This window comes from Trematomus bernacchii, unplaced genomic scaffold (assembly GCF_902827165.1).
Source record: "Trematomus bernacchii unplaced genomic scaffold, fTreBer1.1, whole genome shotgun sequence".
NCBI classification, from domain to species: Eukaryota; Metazoa; Chordata; class Actinopteri; order Perciformes; family Nototheniidae; genus Trematomus; species Trematomus bernacchii.
Window position 1 is genome coordinate 5,073,427 of NW_022987313.1, and position 14,217 is coordinate 5,087,643.

Here is a 14,217-nt window from a genome sequence, read left to right on the forward strand (position 1 = left end):
TCTTTTTGAGTTACAGTTCTCTTGATGTCCCTGTTTTGTTTTCATAAAACAACCGTTAACCCTCGTAACATTATATTCCTGTTATGATGTTTAATGTGGTGTCACACATCAGAGAATCTGAGGTCATGTCTGCTTCAGACGACCGAGACCTCAACTACTCACCTCGGGGGGGGGGGGGGGGGGGGGGGGAGAAAGTAGTCTGCTTTCAAACCGCTGACTTTCACCGTTGTACAGTGACACGTGATACAACCTCGAAAGCTTTTTAGAGCGCTCTTAGTGTCTGCACACTACATTTACTGTCAGTTGGGCTTCAAAAAGAGGGAGGAAAGTAGCTATCATAAATGTCGAAGCATGTTTTTTTAATTTTATTTTATGCAATTGTCAGGCTACTCCACATTTGTCTCAGAATATCCCATTTGACCTTATTACAAAAGATTAAAGTGTGACTGTCCTTCACGTGGAGGCACCTGGAACACATACAACAAAGCTAAGCTGAAATCCGGAAACATCAACTTTTTTAACTGTGTTCAAAGGCTCTGAATACAGCCCATTTTGCATTGCAGGTCCTGCTAGCACTATAATTTGGCCGCCTGTGAGTGCCTTGGCGCAGCCTTTTCAGGGGGGAAAACGACTCCCTCAGTGAGCTATTGTTACCCGGACTCTATTGTCCACCCAAACACAAGTCAGAGACAGAGGCTCACGCTTGTGCACCTCCACACAATCCTGCAGCTCTTTGAACTTGATCCATGTATTATAATTGCATACTGACTAGTTAAGGTGGTGTGGCTTAAATAATCCCCATCCATCTCTCTCTGATCCCTGCACCCATCCATCTTTGGCTGATATTAATTGCTGCAGGGCTATCGGTCGTCTTTGTCTCTGTGAAGCGAGGGATCTATTAAAGAAAGGTGTCCTTTCAAAGTTAAAGCGAAATAGCTGACTAAAGGGGCGCTCCTGTTATCCTGCTTCTCTTCACAGGGCCTATTTGCCCTCTGTGCATGCCTGCATTTCACTGTCGCTTCCTGTGATACGCTGTGTTACTGCATTGGTGCTTCAACACACCCACACTGTCACATTCACTCACCATATCTCTCACTTGCTTTCTCTCCGTCTTTCCAGGAAGAGCAGAACAGAGGGAAGCCAAACTGGGAACACTTAAACGAAGACCTTCATGTCCTGATCACAGTGGAAGACACACAGGGCAGAGCTGAGATGAAGATGAGGAGAGCGGTGGAGGAGGTCAAGAAGCTCCTCGTACCTGCTGTAAGTACATACCACACACAAGCTCAAAACAGGCTGTCCTCGCCTAATAACTCATGTAATGCTCCAAGAGAAGTTCTTAGACACGCACAGAACATGGTTTAGCTAGAACTTTTTAGTTATGCAGAGACGGGCTGTTAAATGCTACACTATCTTATTCCTAACGTCAAGATAATGGGGCTACATATGGGGAGCCACTGCGTTCACACTGTTAGCATCCTGTTTACTTCCATATATAAACCAGGGGAACAGGTTGGCTGTGCCCCCAGTGGAGTGGAAAAACATATCTAGCTGCACACACCCTCCTGTGAGCGCCACATTTTATCTCCGCTCCCCCCTGCCCGAACTTCCTCTTACACTGTGCTACTGGTAATGGCTGCTGATAGGTTTTTGGCTTGCATTGTGTATTTTCCCTGTAAACTGTGGTGACCAGGTGGACAGGGCAGCTGAAGGCCCAGTTTCGCCATCAGGTGGCAGTGCACGGTGCCTGGTGGTCTGCGGAAATGGGGCCAGCACATGTCAGGCCATGCAACAAAAGAGGCAGTGTCTGTTGAACTGTAATGTGTTGAGCTGCTTTCCTTGATGCACTTTATCCTGTAAATACAGAAGTATGTTTTACATGTACTTTATTGGTATTCTTTTACTTGGGAGAAACAAATGGAGCAAGTACAATGTTTGCCTCGCATGTAGTTGTCTGCAACCTTTTAGTACCAGCATTTGGATGCTTTCTATAATAACTGCGATATCTCAAAGAAGACAACTTTATGTAACTATGAATAAATACACAAGAAGGCCACAAAGACTGAACATTACCATTGTGAAATGAAAGTGTTTCATCTAAAAACTTGCCTGAAAATTATTAACCATATACGGGCAACTTTATTATTATTATCATAATCTGTAACTTTTAGTTTAGCTCATCTGAACTGCACTGGTTATGGATGTAAGATGTGACACAAACGATGCCATCATGCCGGGGTCTCCTGTCGAGTGTGATCATTTCAGTCAGTCTGTCTCAGTGAGGTCTCAGTGAGGTCTCAGTGAGGTCTCAGTGAGGTCTCAGTGAGGTCTCAGTGAGGTCTCAGTGAGGCCTCGGCCCAGCCTGACAATGTTCAAAGCACTTCAATTCATGTCCTCTTGTTTAAGGATTGCTTGTCTCTACTCAGCCCGCTTGTCACATTTTTGGGCACTTGTTTTGTTTCAGAGAGCAGGAGGGTTTCGCATCTCAACAGCCTCTATGTACACAAAGAGGATGTTGACATATGCACACACACACTTAAAAATGTGCGTGCACTCACCAACTTAGCGGATGAGGCTGTCTCTGCGAGCAACAATGTTCCAAAGAGTGATGCAGAATGAGTCACTGTTAACACACATGTGTAGACACATACACAACAAAACCCCTTACGGCGTCCTTTTATGTCAATGACAGCTCTTGGCAGCTAATAGTCATCTGAATAGAGTGCCACAAAAATAGCTTTTCTAAATCTCCTTCATTTTGTAGCCTGACAAGTGAATCAAAGATGGTCTGGTGAGTCAGTACCTGAACCATTTATTGGGTTAAGGAGAAACTCTCTTCTCTTTTTTCTCACACATGAGAAAGCAGCTTCAAGCTCTTTCAAGACACTAATGACATTTTTCTCCTAAAAAGTTTTACTCTACCGTTAATTCAAATAAGAGTTTTACGGAGCAAATTAATGACCCAGTGCAAACCACCACAGGCCATTTTTCCTTCAAGCAAGGCATCTTTGTTCATTTAAATGCAATGAGAAGATGCTTCCATTAGATGGATGTGTTTATCTCAGCCTATAAAATTAACCTGTAAATTCTTTCATTCGTGAGGAGAAAATTACATAAGTGTCTCTCCAAACGTCCATGTGTGTTTGGTTGGTGCATTGTCTACCCCAGATTCCCTAAAGGCACCATATTTTCTCCATGTCAAGCGTGTATATGCATGCACACGAGTGGGTGGGCAGTAAAGCCGTTTGGCAGTGATGCCCTTTATCATGCTAAACTAGATTGGATTAAAATATGGACATGCTTGGAACGCACTGTTCTAATGAAGGGCATCTTCTCTACATTTGGCAGCGTAAAATCGTCTTTATCAAATCGAAAGGAAACAAAATGTTGGGTCATGCTTTTTATTCCCTTTCAAAGTACAGGCTTTACTCGTCAATGAAGACAAACCAGCTGCAGAAATCAAACCAAGACGGTGTACAGAATGATAACCAAAAGTAGTTTTGTCTACAAAGACAGTGGTACATTTATGTCAGAGACTTTTAATATAATCATTTTGATTTCATATAATCTTATAATTGACTCATGAGGAATTAGTAGCCAGGATATCTGACATTGAAAAATGTATTCTTAATTATATCAGCTGAACAAGTTATATAACAGTCAAGTTGACAGTCTTCATTTATTCAATAATCTGAAGTATTCTTTCTGTTTTTCAAAGGCTCTAAACTAATAGATTTGTTCTAATAGATATTATAGACTAAAATAGTTTTCAATAACAATATTCAGTAATTCCACTGAGACACTGTTTCAAAGATATATGGGAATAACCAAGTGTGACTAACGGTAGAGTTTTAAATACTTTATGTCCGTGTCTAAATGATCATCAATTCAGTTGTTACTTGACATGTTGGTTGAGCAAATATTGACTTTGGTACGCCCTGTCATTGGCTGCTCCTTATTCAGTGATCGATTGACAGTTAGAATAGGGTGCTGATAAGTGTTACAGGTTCGTAGTTGCTCTGATTCGCCCTGTGGTGCACTCTCCAGCTCTCAGTCCTGTGAACTCTTCAACTCTCGGTGAACTGGGAGCAGGGGTGCATCAGCGAGATGAGAGAGACAGGGGGAGAGAGAGAGATGGGTGGGAGAGCTTGATTGAGCTACTCTTTCAAGTGTGGATTTACTCCACTGATCCAACCCTCAATACACACACACAATAGCGCGCACACACATGCATGCCCAGAAACACACACACACACACACACACACACACACACACACACACACACACACACACACACACACACACACACACACACACACACACACACACACACACACACACACTCTTCCTCAAATGTTGCGCTCATCCCTTGAGTCCTTGGTTAAGGCCCTCAAACGGAGCCGGCAGCAGAGCCCCACTGCACTTTGGGTAACCTCGACTCAGATTCTCGCAGAGCTCTACCCATAAACCCTAACTCGCCTGCTCCACTTCCCCCTCCTGTCCTGAAAGGTGTGGGGAGCAATACTGATTGACCTGCAGGGAGGTATTGCCCAGAAATCTAAATCAGACCCAGGCCAATTGTAAGAATGATCATAAGCATGACTTATGTCCATGATATTTAATAGTACAATAATGTCACCTCTCAGATGGCATACAGATGATGTTGTTGTGTAATAAGAATTTGCCCAGCTCTTAATGCACATTGTCTCAGATGTTGCGTAGTAATCTTTTCGGTTCTAAAAAGAGACTGTTGGCTGGGTTCCTAATACTGGTTAACAGACATAACCACCTCTTAAAGGTATTGACATACGTTACAATAGATGGTTACACTGTGCTCGTTTGTATCCGCACACATGTGGCTCCTTTTTGCTCCGTTAGTGAGTTTTTATATGTCTATTTGTGTATTGATGCACACGTGCCCATTCCTTTGTGTGTGATTGACAGGCGTACAATCTGGACATTGTCATGGATAAAATAAATTCTCCTTGGTCCCTTCAGGTCACCGCGCTGTATGAAGTGCTTATGGCAAAATGACAGACAGGCAGACAATTGGGCATGGCCACCTGAGACCAGACAAAGGCCTTGTCCTTAGGTAACCCTGAGTGCTTTGGCCCAGAGGCACCTATTCTTAAATTCTGAGAAACATCTCAGTTTTAGCATTTAGTTTTAAGGTCCTTGTGCTGAGTTTCACCCAGGTATAGATAGATGCAGTGCTTTTTAGAGATTCATTAAGAAGTCTTTATATTTTTCTCGAGCAGACCTTTGTACACATTAGTCAGGCTCAGACAGCAGAATCATATTCTATTCAGAAGTCCCTTAAAGCTATTCTGCTTTTCTCTTTTTTTTTAAGCAATTTTGTTTTAAGTGATAATTCTTTCTTGATCAAATAGCCGGTGCACAGTGGCTTTGCATTATTTTCAGTTATGATGATAGAGAAAATGAAGCATATCATTATGTTGCATTGCACACTGCAAGTGGTACTGTTAAAAAATCCTCAGCAGGTTAAATCCTAAAATGTTAATGTAAACGCGTTGCCCTGGAAACGAACCACCAGTACCTCACCTCATGCATTCAATGAGGTTACATGCTTATTCTCTGAAGTGATACATCAGCCACGTACATGATTTTTATTCTGTTGATTCTGGTCTCCCTGTTTAAATGTTATTGCTAGAACTAAAGTCCTGCATTCTATTTCAATAATGAGATGCCTGATTTAAGAAAGTGTCAGACATTGATATCTACATTTGATTCAGTGCATTGATGGCAGGCACTCACCGCAAGCTATCTACAGCACATCAGCACACACACACACACACACACACACACACACACACACACACACACACACACACACACACACACACACACACACACACACACACACACACACACACACACACACAGCACCCGAGAAGCAGGAAAGGTTAGGTTTGAAAGAAGAACAGCACACAGAGAAAGAAAGAGCAAGCTAGCACAGGGGCGCTTTGGCCCTGGAGAGCCCAGTGCATGCCTCCCTGAATGAAACTGTCATTGCTGAGAACAAAGTGAGCCCGGTAGCAGACCAGCTGCCCCAAGCACTTTTTGCAGCACAGTGGGAGCCCAGTCCTGTGCTTCTGCTCCAGCTTACTTTTCCCTATTGAGCTCCATCTCTCCACTTTCCTCTAAATCCTTCTATTGACCCTTTTTTACTGCTCTATTTTTGGTATTTTTTTACACTTATGCAATTCTAGTGCACATTATGGGGATGATTTCATTGCTCCACTTTCTTTTCTATTTTTTTGGCAGTTGATAGTGAAGTGAGAGCTCTCTCTCCGTTGCCATGATTGGATCTTTGTAGCACTTCTAGACCAAGGCTAAGGCTCTTCTGGGCAAACCTGTATGGCTGCATCTTTGTTCTTATCTCCGTCCCTTGCTCTCCTGAGTCTTCAGGGCCTTCTTGTCTCTCTTTTTATATCTCCTCTTTCACTTTTCTGGACCACCTTTGAGGAAGAACATACAGTCGATCGTGTTTCTGTAAAAGCTAGACAGATGGACCTCAATGGACGCCAAGTTTGCCGATCTGCGGGGTGTTGTGTCTGTACTCGGCAGTATGCATCCGGCTTGGCAGAGTGCTACCATGGCAGCCCCATCAGAACCATTGAGACGGGAAAGGCACATGCACAGAGAGATGAGGAAGAACAAGCCGTTCAAGCTAGATTTAAACGGTGGAAGTCTCTTCTAGGCAGCACTGTACCAACTTTGCAATCAATAAACACCTCTTTTTGTTTTTCTTGCTCTCTTTCTCGCTCTCACTCTGTCCTCCTCTCTTTCTGTCAGCAGTGTATGACAAATGAGTACAAAACACCATCTGGCTGCATCCATCTTTGTGTGCCTCCCCAATTAATGATGTTTATTCTCTGTTAGGCCTACCTATCACAACCATTCTCTTCATATTTACTCTTAATCTACTCCACCGCCCCCCTCCCCAGCGTCCCCCGTCACGCATGATATCCAGCCATATTCTCAAAAACAGCATCTCACATTTCTGAGCCTCATTGGGTGGTGCCCAACACCAACTAGCACAGCTGTCTATCATAGTGATATTACTCAAAGGTTGTATATACAGCATCAATAGTATTAATTTTGGGCAAGAAAACCTTTAAGCTGACAGATATACACACAACAAAGTGTGATGAAGGCAATAATATCTACTCTTGTCCCATGAACTGGTGCATTTCTGTGCATTTAAATGTGATTAATGACAAAAGTAGCTATGTTGTGACTCTGCCAGGCAGCTGAAGTAGGCTTTGAGACCTTGGAAGTAGGCAGTAAGTAGGTAGTTTTAGTCAACCTTGCAGCGTAGCTCTCCCTGTAGTCTGTTATTACCTTCATCAGGCTAATGAACGTTGGATTGTATCATATTAACCTTCTGATCTCCACCTCCCAGGACACTTTAGTTACAACAGACTGGACTGCACTGTTCACTGCTCTCATTATATATGTGTGTTTGAAAGAATGGTGAGCTCATCCCACCTGCAAGTAGACATTGCATTTCCCTCCTGAATGTTAATCATGTTTTTAATTGGCTTCCTTGACTTGATGACCTATACTTGAGATGGCAAGCCTGCACCACTTCTGTTTTCTTACTTTGTCTGCAATGTGTGTAGTGTTTTATAGCTTCCATTCACTCTCAAGCAGTTGATATAAGAGCTGACCTAGAGGCAGCGTGACCTTTGACTCACAGCCATCCTCTTGTCCTCCACTTTCATCTTCACATCCTCTCACTCTTTGCACTCATTTATCCAGCCTTTTGTTCCTTATATGACCTTCTCACCCTTTTGAGATGGGCACTTGCAGGATACCTATTGGAAGCCTGCGACCAGGAGAGCAAACACTGAAGATGTGTCTATTATAAATCTCCTCAGATAAATGATCTAAAGTTATTAAGTGGGTAACGGGAATTGTCCACTTGAACCGTTTTACCACAGGAAACAGATGTGGCTTTTTAGACACTTGTGTCAATAATGATTGCTGCTGCATGTCATTTGATTGGCTAGTGACCATGATTGGCCATGTCAGGTGAAACAGCCTTTGAAAGCCTTTTTTCATTAACTTCTTGGTCCACTTCTTGGAAGTCCAGCAAGACCCTGACTGACATCCCACTCCAGACTGGGCATAAAATAACACTTGCAACCAGTCAGATCATAACAAAAAGGCCAACACAAAGGGACACTAGGAGCTTTGTTTACCTGGGCCTTACCTCTGTACTCTCTGAGAGAGGATGAGAAGAATACTTTTCTATTTGCAAGCTCAGAAATGTGCATTAAGGGAAACCACCATCCTACTCTTGGTCTGACTTCTTTCTACTCCTCTTTCCCCTTACTCAGTTTCCCCTCCCCCCCCTGTTTTGTGTCCTTTCTCCTCTCTTGTATTTTTGCCCTCTCATGCTGTCTGCTGCTCTCTTTCTCTCTCTGGTTGATAGAAGGGACAAGTCATCCACCACTCACTTCTCTTAATGTATCTGTTAAAGCCTAAAGGCTAGCACAAAGGTACCACAGAACAGACTGGAGCTGTATGTATCAACTATTCCTTTCACACTAAATGAAAGGCACGGATGCATTAATAAAACTAGAAATACGTTTCCCATAGATTGTGGGGAGAAGATGGCCACAAAAAGCCTCTGTTGTTACTAGTTCAGGCCTAATTTTAATAACTCCCAAGTCGCACACATTCCTCCAGTCTAAGCTCTTTATTGCTGTACTACATACGGTGGCTATTGAGCTTCTTTCCATGTGTGCCGAGTCCCTCCTGTCAGCTCAAACCCAACAGCAGGGACTTGGTCTGGTCTTGGCCCAAGGGTTCCTCCCCTGCCTTCCCTCCCCTCCACCTCTCCATCTGCCCATCTCTCCTCAGCTCCAGCTCTATGGCTCTCCTGGGGGGCAGACAGGTGGTTGCTACCCTAAAGAAACGATACCCCTGCAGGTAACAACCTGCCTGAGCCTGGCCACCTTCCCTCGTCCTGTCCTCCTGTTTAATTTCCTGGAACTGCGACTGAAAGGCAGGCAGACTTCTTTGGCCCAAAATCAGTCTGCATAGACTTGCTGGCTTTGCCTCCTATTTGCTGCTGAAAAACACATAGAAAAACAATCTACAGCAGCCTTGATCAGTTGGAACCGCCTGCCATTTAATGAAGTTCTAATTATCAGATAACTCCAGCAATTTAAAGAGTCCCGGCAAAGAAACAGTTGATTGCAGTGACTTTGTGATCATGGGAGCAATTGCGTTCAATTTAGATAGAATTTCTTGTGTATGTGCATTTCTCCAGAGGCAGACGACCTATAGTATGCTCATTATTTGTTGGGTTTGTGTTTTAGAAACGTGTGCTTGCACGTACACAGTGATTTAAGAATAAGAGAAGAGGCAGTGGGACTTTGAATTCCACTCTGCCTGCTGTTCCCCTCATCATCGGGAGTCTGCTCACGGAGCCAGCCACAGGAAATGGTGAAAACTCCAAAGCGGGGAAAAGATTCAGATTGCAATAACATTTGTGCTGAATGCCACGTTACATCTCCTTCCTCACCTTTCCTCGCTTGTTTCATCCCGCTGTCATTCACCCCCACACTGGTGTGAAAAAAAAATAAAACACGTATAAAATATATAAAATATTTTCACACATAGAACCAATGTACCATAGATGAATGCATTTTTATTCCATCAAATTCTTATCAATGATTGATCGAGCAACAATAAATCACTTAAACTAACACACATTAATCTGACTTGCTGAACAAGCACAAAGACGAGTGGTGCAAGTAACTTGTATTTTAGCTGGTAGCTTTGTCCTCTCTCATTCATTGTCCTGAGCCAAACCTCAGCTTCATCACGCTACAATTAGCACTTTCTCCTTGATGCTCTCCTGAGTTCTTCCTTCCCTTACTCCTCCTTGAAACCTCGTCCTGTTCCACATCCATCTCTTTCATTTCATCCCTCTAAGGGGAATTAGTCACGTTTCTTCTCTTGTCTCATTCATTTAGAAGTCAGCCAGAATCCCCAGTGAAGGTGCATGCTATGTACACTGGCCCTCTGCACCACTTACAAAATTGCTTTGCCCACTTGTACTATACTTTTTTTAATTTAGTCCACATACATGCACTCTGGTCCCTAACCAGCCGGCTCCCTTACATCATTGTAAAATAACCTGCTTCCTAATCCACCAGGTTGGCTCCTCCAGGGCCTTTTTCAAGTGTCCTAATACAGTGTGCAGGAAGAAGGGGCGGGTAACGAGGCAGGCGGAGGAGCCCGGGCAGTTTTAATCTGCCCTGCTCCTCCAGTGGAAAGGAGAGGGACCCAGCCGGCCCCCGGCCAATCTCTCTGCCTCTCTTTGAAGGTCCCCTTAATCCCCTTCCAGAGAGGCAAGGAAATGCAGATGTATGGGGGGATGTTTTCATGTGTGTGCGCCAATGGGTCCATTGTAAGGCAGGACCCTGCATCTCCAAAGGGCCAATGCTGATTGAGACATTGTCTCTCTGCCACTCTGCTCCTTTGTCCTTCTCACATATTCTGCTTTATGCATTATCCATCCACAGTATGTTCTGAACTTCCCCCAGGGCATTACCAGAGCCAGGCTTGAACATCTGCGAAGTGGGAACACACACATATGCACACTGCTTTCATCTCTGCCTCTCCAGCGACTTTGTGTCCCAGTGTTTAGTCAGGAAAATAGGATTGTGTAGAGCTCAGCGTTTAGAGAGCCCAAAGGCTGCCCGTCAAATTCAGCTCCTGCAGTCTGCGATGTCTCGCTTTGCCAGCCGTCGCTCAACTCATTTCAAACTCCATTCTCTCAGCCCCACCAGCCGACTCTGGACTGATGGCTTTCGTTGGTTGTGTCTCCAGCGTGGAAGCATTTTTTTTTTATCTCACATGGGTTTCGTTGGGTTTGTTTATCACCGTCCCCTTCTTTTCTTTTCTCTTTTTGTACTTAAGAGGGATGTTTGTAATACTTCACTTGCTGTTTACTACACGGACTTGCTTTCCCATGATGTTTCTTGAGGAGCGAAAACCAAAGGCTCTTTTTCTGTTTAAAAAAAAGCCCTGTTGAGTCCCCAATGTTTTCTTTCTTCACCATGAACACACAACATCTATAAAACTATCATGCAAAGAAAACGAAATATCCTCCCTATTAATGTATTGGAACTGATTTGGCATCCAAGCTTAATCAGTTATTCAAATCAGTAAAAGAGTTGAGTTTATTTGTCTTTTAGTAACATGCTGACATATTTTTGAAGTGTAGAAAAGATTCAGTTTCATGTGAATGAATTGGACTCCCAGATCTTTCACATATTCATCCTAGCATGTGAGTATCTGACAGGGATGTGGGCAAAATAGGTCACGGATATCGAAAGAAGGTTTCTCAAAAATAGTTTAAAACATGTTGTTCATGTGCTGGCTGCATTTGCCCAGGTAGATCCCTCCAAAAGGTTCCAGCTTTGAATCCACATCTTGCAGGACGTACTTTTCCCCCTGTTTTAGGAGTCAGGATCTCTGAATGATGCAAATCCCCTAGCAGTATTTAAAGCTCCCAAATCATCCCTGGCCAAATCCCTTCAAGATATTCCCTGCTCGATTGGATGGCATTAAAGGATCGCAGCGACAGAACAATACTCCGTCTGGCAGCCGGGTGGAATGGGGGATAAAGGGAAGGGAGTAGAGGGAAAGTGGAAAGAGAAATAGAAAAGAAGTGAACGAATAACGTAGGGAATGAAAGTGCATATTTAGAATATGAGCTGGGAGGACAGAGGGACGAGAAGGAATTTGTTAGGCAGGCAGGGAACAGATGATGAGAAAAAGGGGACAGGAAAAACAGACAGCTGTTTGTTGGGCTGTGCAACATGGTGTGACTGAGTGATCCCTCCTGCTCTTAGTCTGTAACATCATCTGTTTGTTCAATCCGATGCAGGCCAACAAGCTTTTAATAATATATCTAAATCTTCTTGTTAAATCTGTATATATTTTCTAGGTTATTTATATGGAGTTTAATCCGCTCTTAATGCTATTATGTTACATGGGAAACCCAGCCCAGTTTCTGAGTATAAACAAGATCACTCAGGATTTCGGCACAGCTTTCCTCCTTGTACTTTTAGAAATGCTTTTGATGGGAGAGAAAAACTGATATTTTTCCTTTCAGTTTTTAGAAAAGTGCAGTGAGCTGGTAAAAAAACAAAAAACAAAACGCATTTTCTCTCCTTCTCTTGTTCCTGTATTTTCTCCTGTCGGTAGCACAAGTCTTTGTATTTGTGTGTGTCAGTTGATATTGATGGGACTAGCAGAGAGAACCAAGGCTGCCCACTTCACTCCTTTAAGCACAATTATAGGCTGTTATAAGCCCCATAGATCCAGGAGCCAGTGCCAATGCTAGGGCCCAGATTGCACCCCCCACCCATACTTACCTTGCCCTTTATTGATTGCCTCAGCAGGAGCTCTGGGAGTAAACTAGTCTCTACCAATTAAATAAAACTTCACTGCAACATGTAGTCGCACCATCAACACCCACCCTCGCTACATCAGACGGCACACATTTACTCGGTGGACTTAGCACTTATGAGCTTTGTTACGATGAGGAAAATGAAGTCTTAACACAAAAGTTAGTTCCTGACTTTGTAATGTGCCACTTTCAGCTGTACCTCAGTAAGCTGCGTGATTGACAGTAATGGGGCGGAGCAGCCGTGATGAGTTTGTAATAATCTGACTGGAGTCAGGTTCACTTCTATGCTAATGAGCAAGTGTGTTGGTGGTTTAGCATGACTAATGGCGCCAGTTGCTAACAGAGCTGTCTCGGAGTGAGGAAGGGAGCAAAGGAGGAAATAAAGAGGCTTTGCTGGAGTGTTGGGAAGGTATAAGACAGTCAGAGAGAAGAGTTGCAGGAGATTGCGTTGTTATTCTTTCGGGGAAAATAAAATACAGTTGACGCCTGATTCCCCTCGGCAGATGTGTTCACAAAAGCTGAGGAGCAAGGCAGAAGAGAGAAAATTGCCTTTGAAAGTGCAGCAGTGATTTTTTAGAAAGACATGGAGTACTACTCCAACACACTTGTAAGTGCTTTTTTATGATTTAGAAGATATGTTTGTTTAGCGTTTCATGTTTTCTTCTCTCCTGATTGCCACAAGACCTTATTATTGACAAGTGAAACTGCTTTTGTGTGTTTTCATTTATTGTCTATATGGAGCTTTTAATTCCTCATATTTGATTGATGCATGGTTTTCCATTAGAAAGAAAAAGGTGTGTGGGTGGCATGTTTGTGATTTTGCTAGAGTAGTTTTTTGTCTTGTCAATGCAACAATGGAAATCAGGTTTGCTGCACATGTGTTTCTTATTTCCTATCCAAATCCAACAACCAAAGTTTGCTTTCGTTGACTGGAATTGATAAAACTTTCTTGTCACTTATTTATTTAGTGCAGAGATGTTTTGAAGCTTGCTACAAGTACTCATTCATTCCTCTCCCTAACCCTACGCTTCTGGAGAGTGTGGAATTGTTGATAAGTCGTCTTGGCAGCGTTGTGAGAGTAATCATTTTCCTCCAGATGTTAGAGTTTGGGAAGGAACCAAAAGGGAGGCGAGTTAGGGAGGGGAACGGGAGAAAAACCAGCTGCAGCAACTACCAGTTCCACCCCTCTACATGAAGTAATCTACTCCTCCCTCCCCGAGGCTCCCAATACCACCTCCTCCACTCTATTCTGCAGATTCTGTTCCTCCATCCCCTCTCCTTCTCAGTTCGACACATTTTGCCTTTCTCTGTATCCCAGGAGGCTGTGTTTACTGCTGAGGTAATTGGAGTAGTTGGAGAGAGCCTGACCCTGGCCCTGCTAAGGCCTAAGATATGTGTGTGTGTGTACCCACATGTGTGCATACGCCTGTTTGTGATGACTGGCAGTGAGGCCAGGAAAGGAAAGCAGGCCTTAGCCAATGTCAGCCCACTAGGGAGAAGACAAATTGGTTTTCACTATGCTGTCTGTCTTTTCTTGTCTCATATTCTCAAGCTATCCCTTTCTTCTCCTCGCATATCTCTCCATCTCACCACCAACTCAAAGACAATCATTCACGCTTTCTCTTGTACAAGTCTGCAGCGCTTTTTCTCCTCCTGGTAATCTTTTGTTCCACCTCTCTTTCTATTTCTCTCTCTGCTCATCATTTCATCTCTGCAAGCTGAGCTGTTAGCTGAGCTGCATAGACGCTGACTGTTG

At 43.5% G+C, this 14,217-nt stretch overlaps 1 protein-coding gene across 3 annotated transcripts in view; it reads left to right on the top strand.

Annotated features, from left to right (window-relative positions):
• The window catches only part of qkia (QKI, KH domain containing, RNA binding a), a 73,061-nt gene that overhangs the window by 43,282 nt on the left and 15,562 nt on the right, over positions 1-14,217 (top strand). For all 3 annotated transcript variants that reach the window (XM_034123534.1, XM_034123528.1, XM_034123543.1), the window contains exon 4: positions 1,120-1,263. In XM_034123534.1, the coding sequence (XP_033979425.1) occupies positions 1,120-1,263 (144 nt within the window). The remainder of the gene's footprint in view (positions 1-1,119; positions 1,264-14,217) is intronic.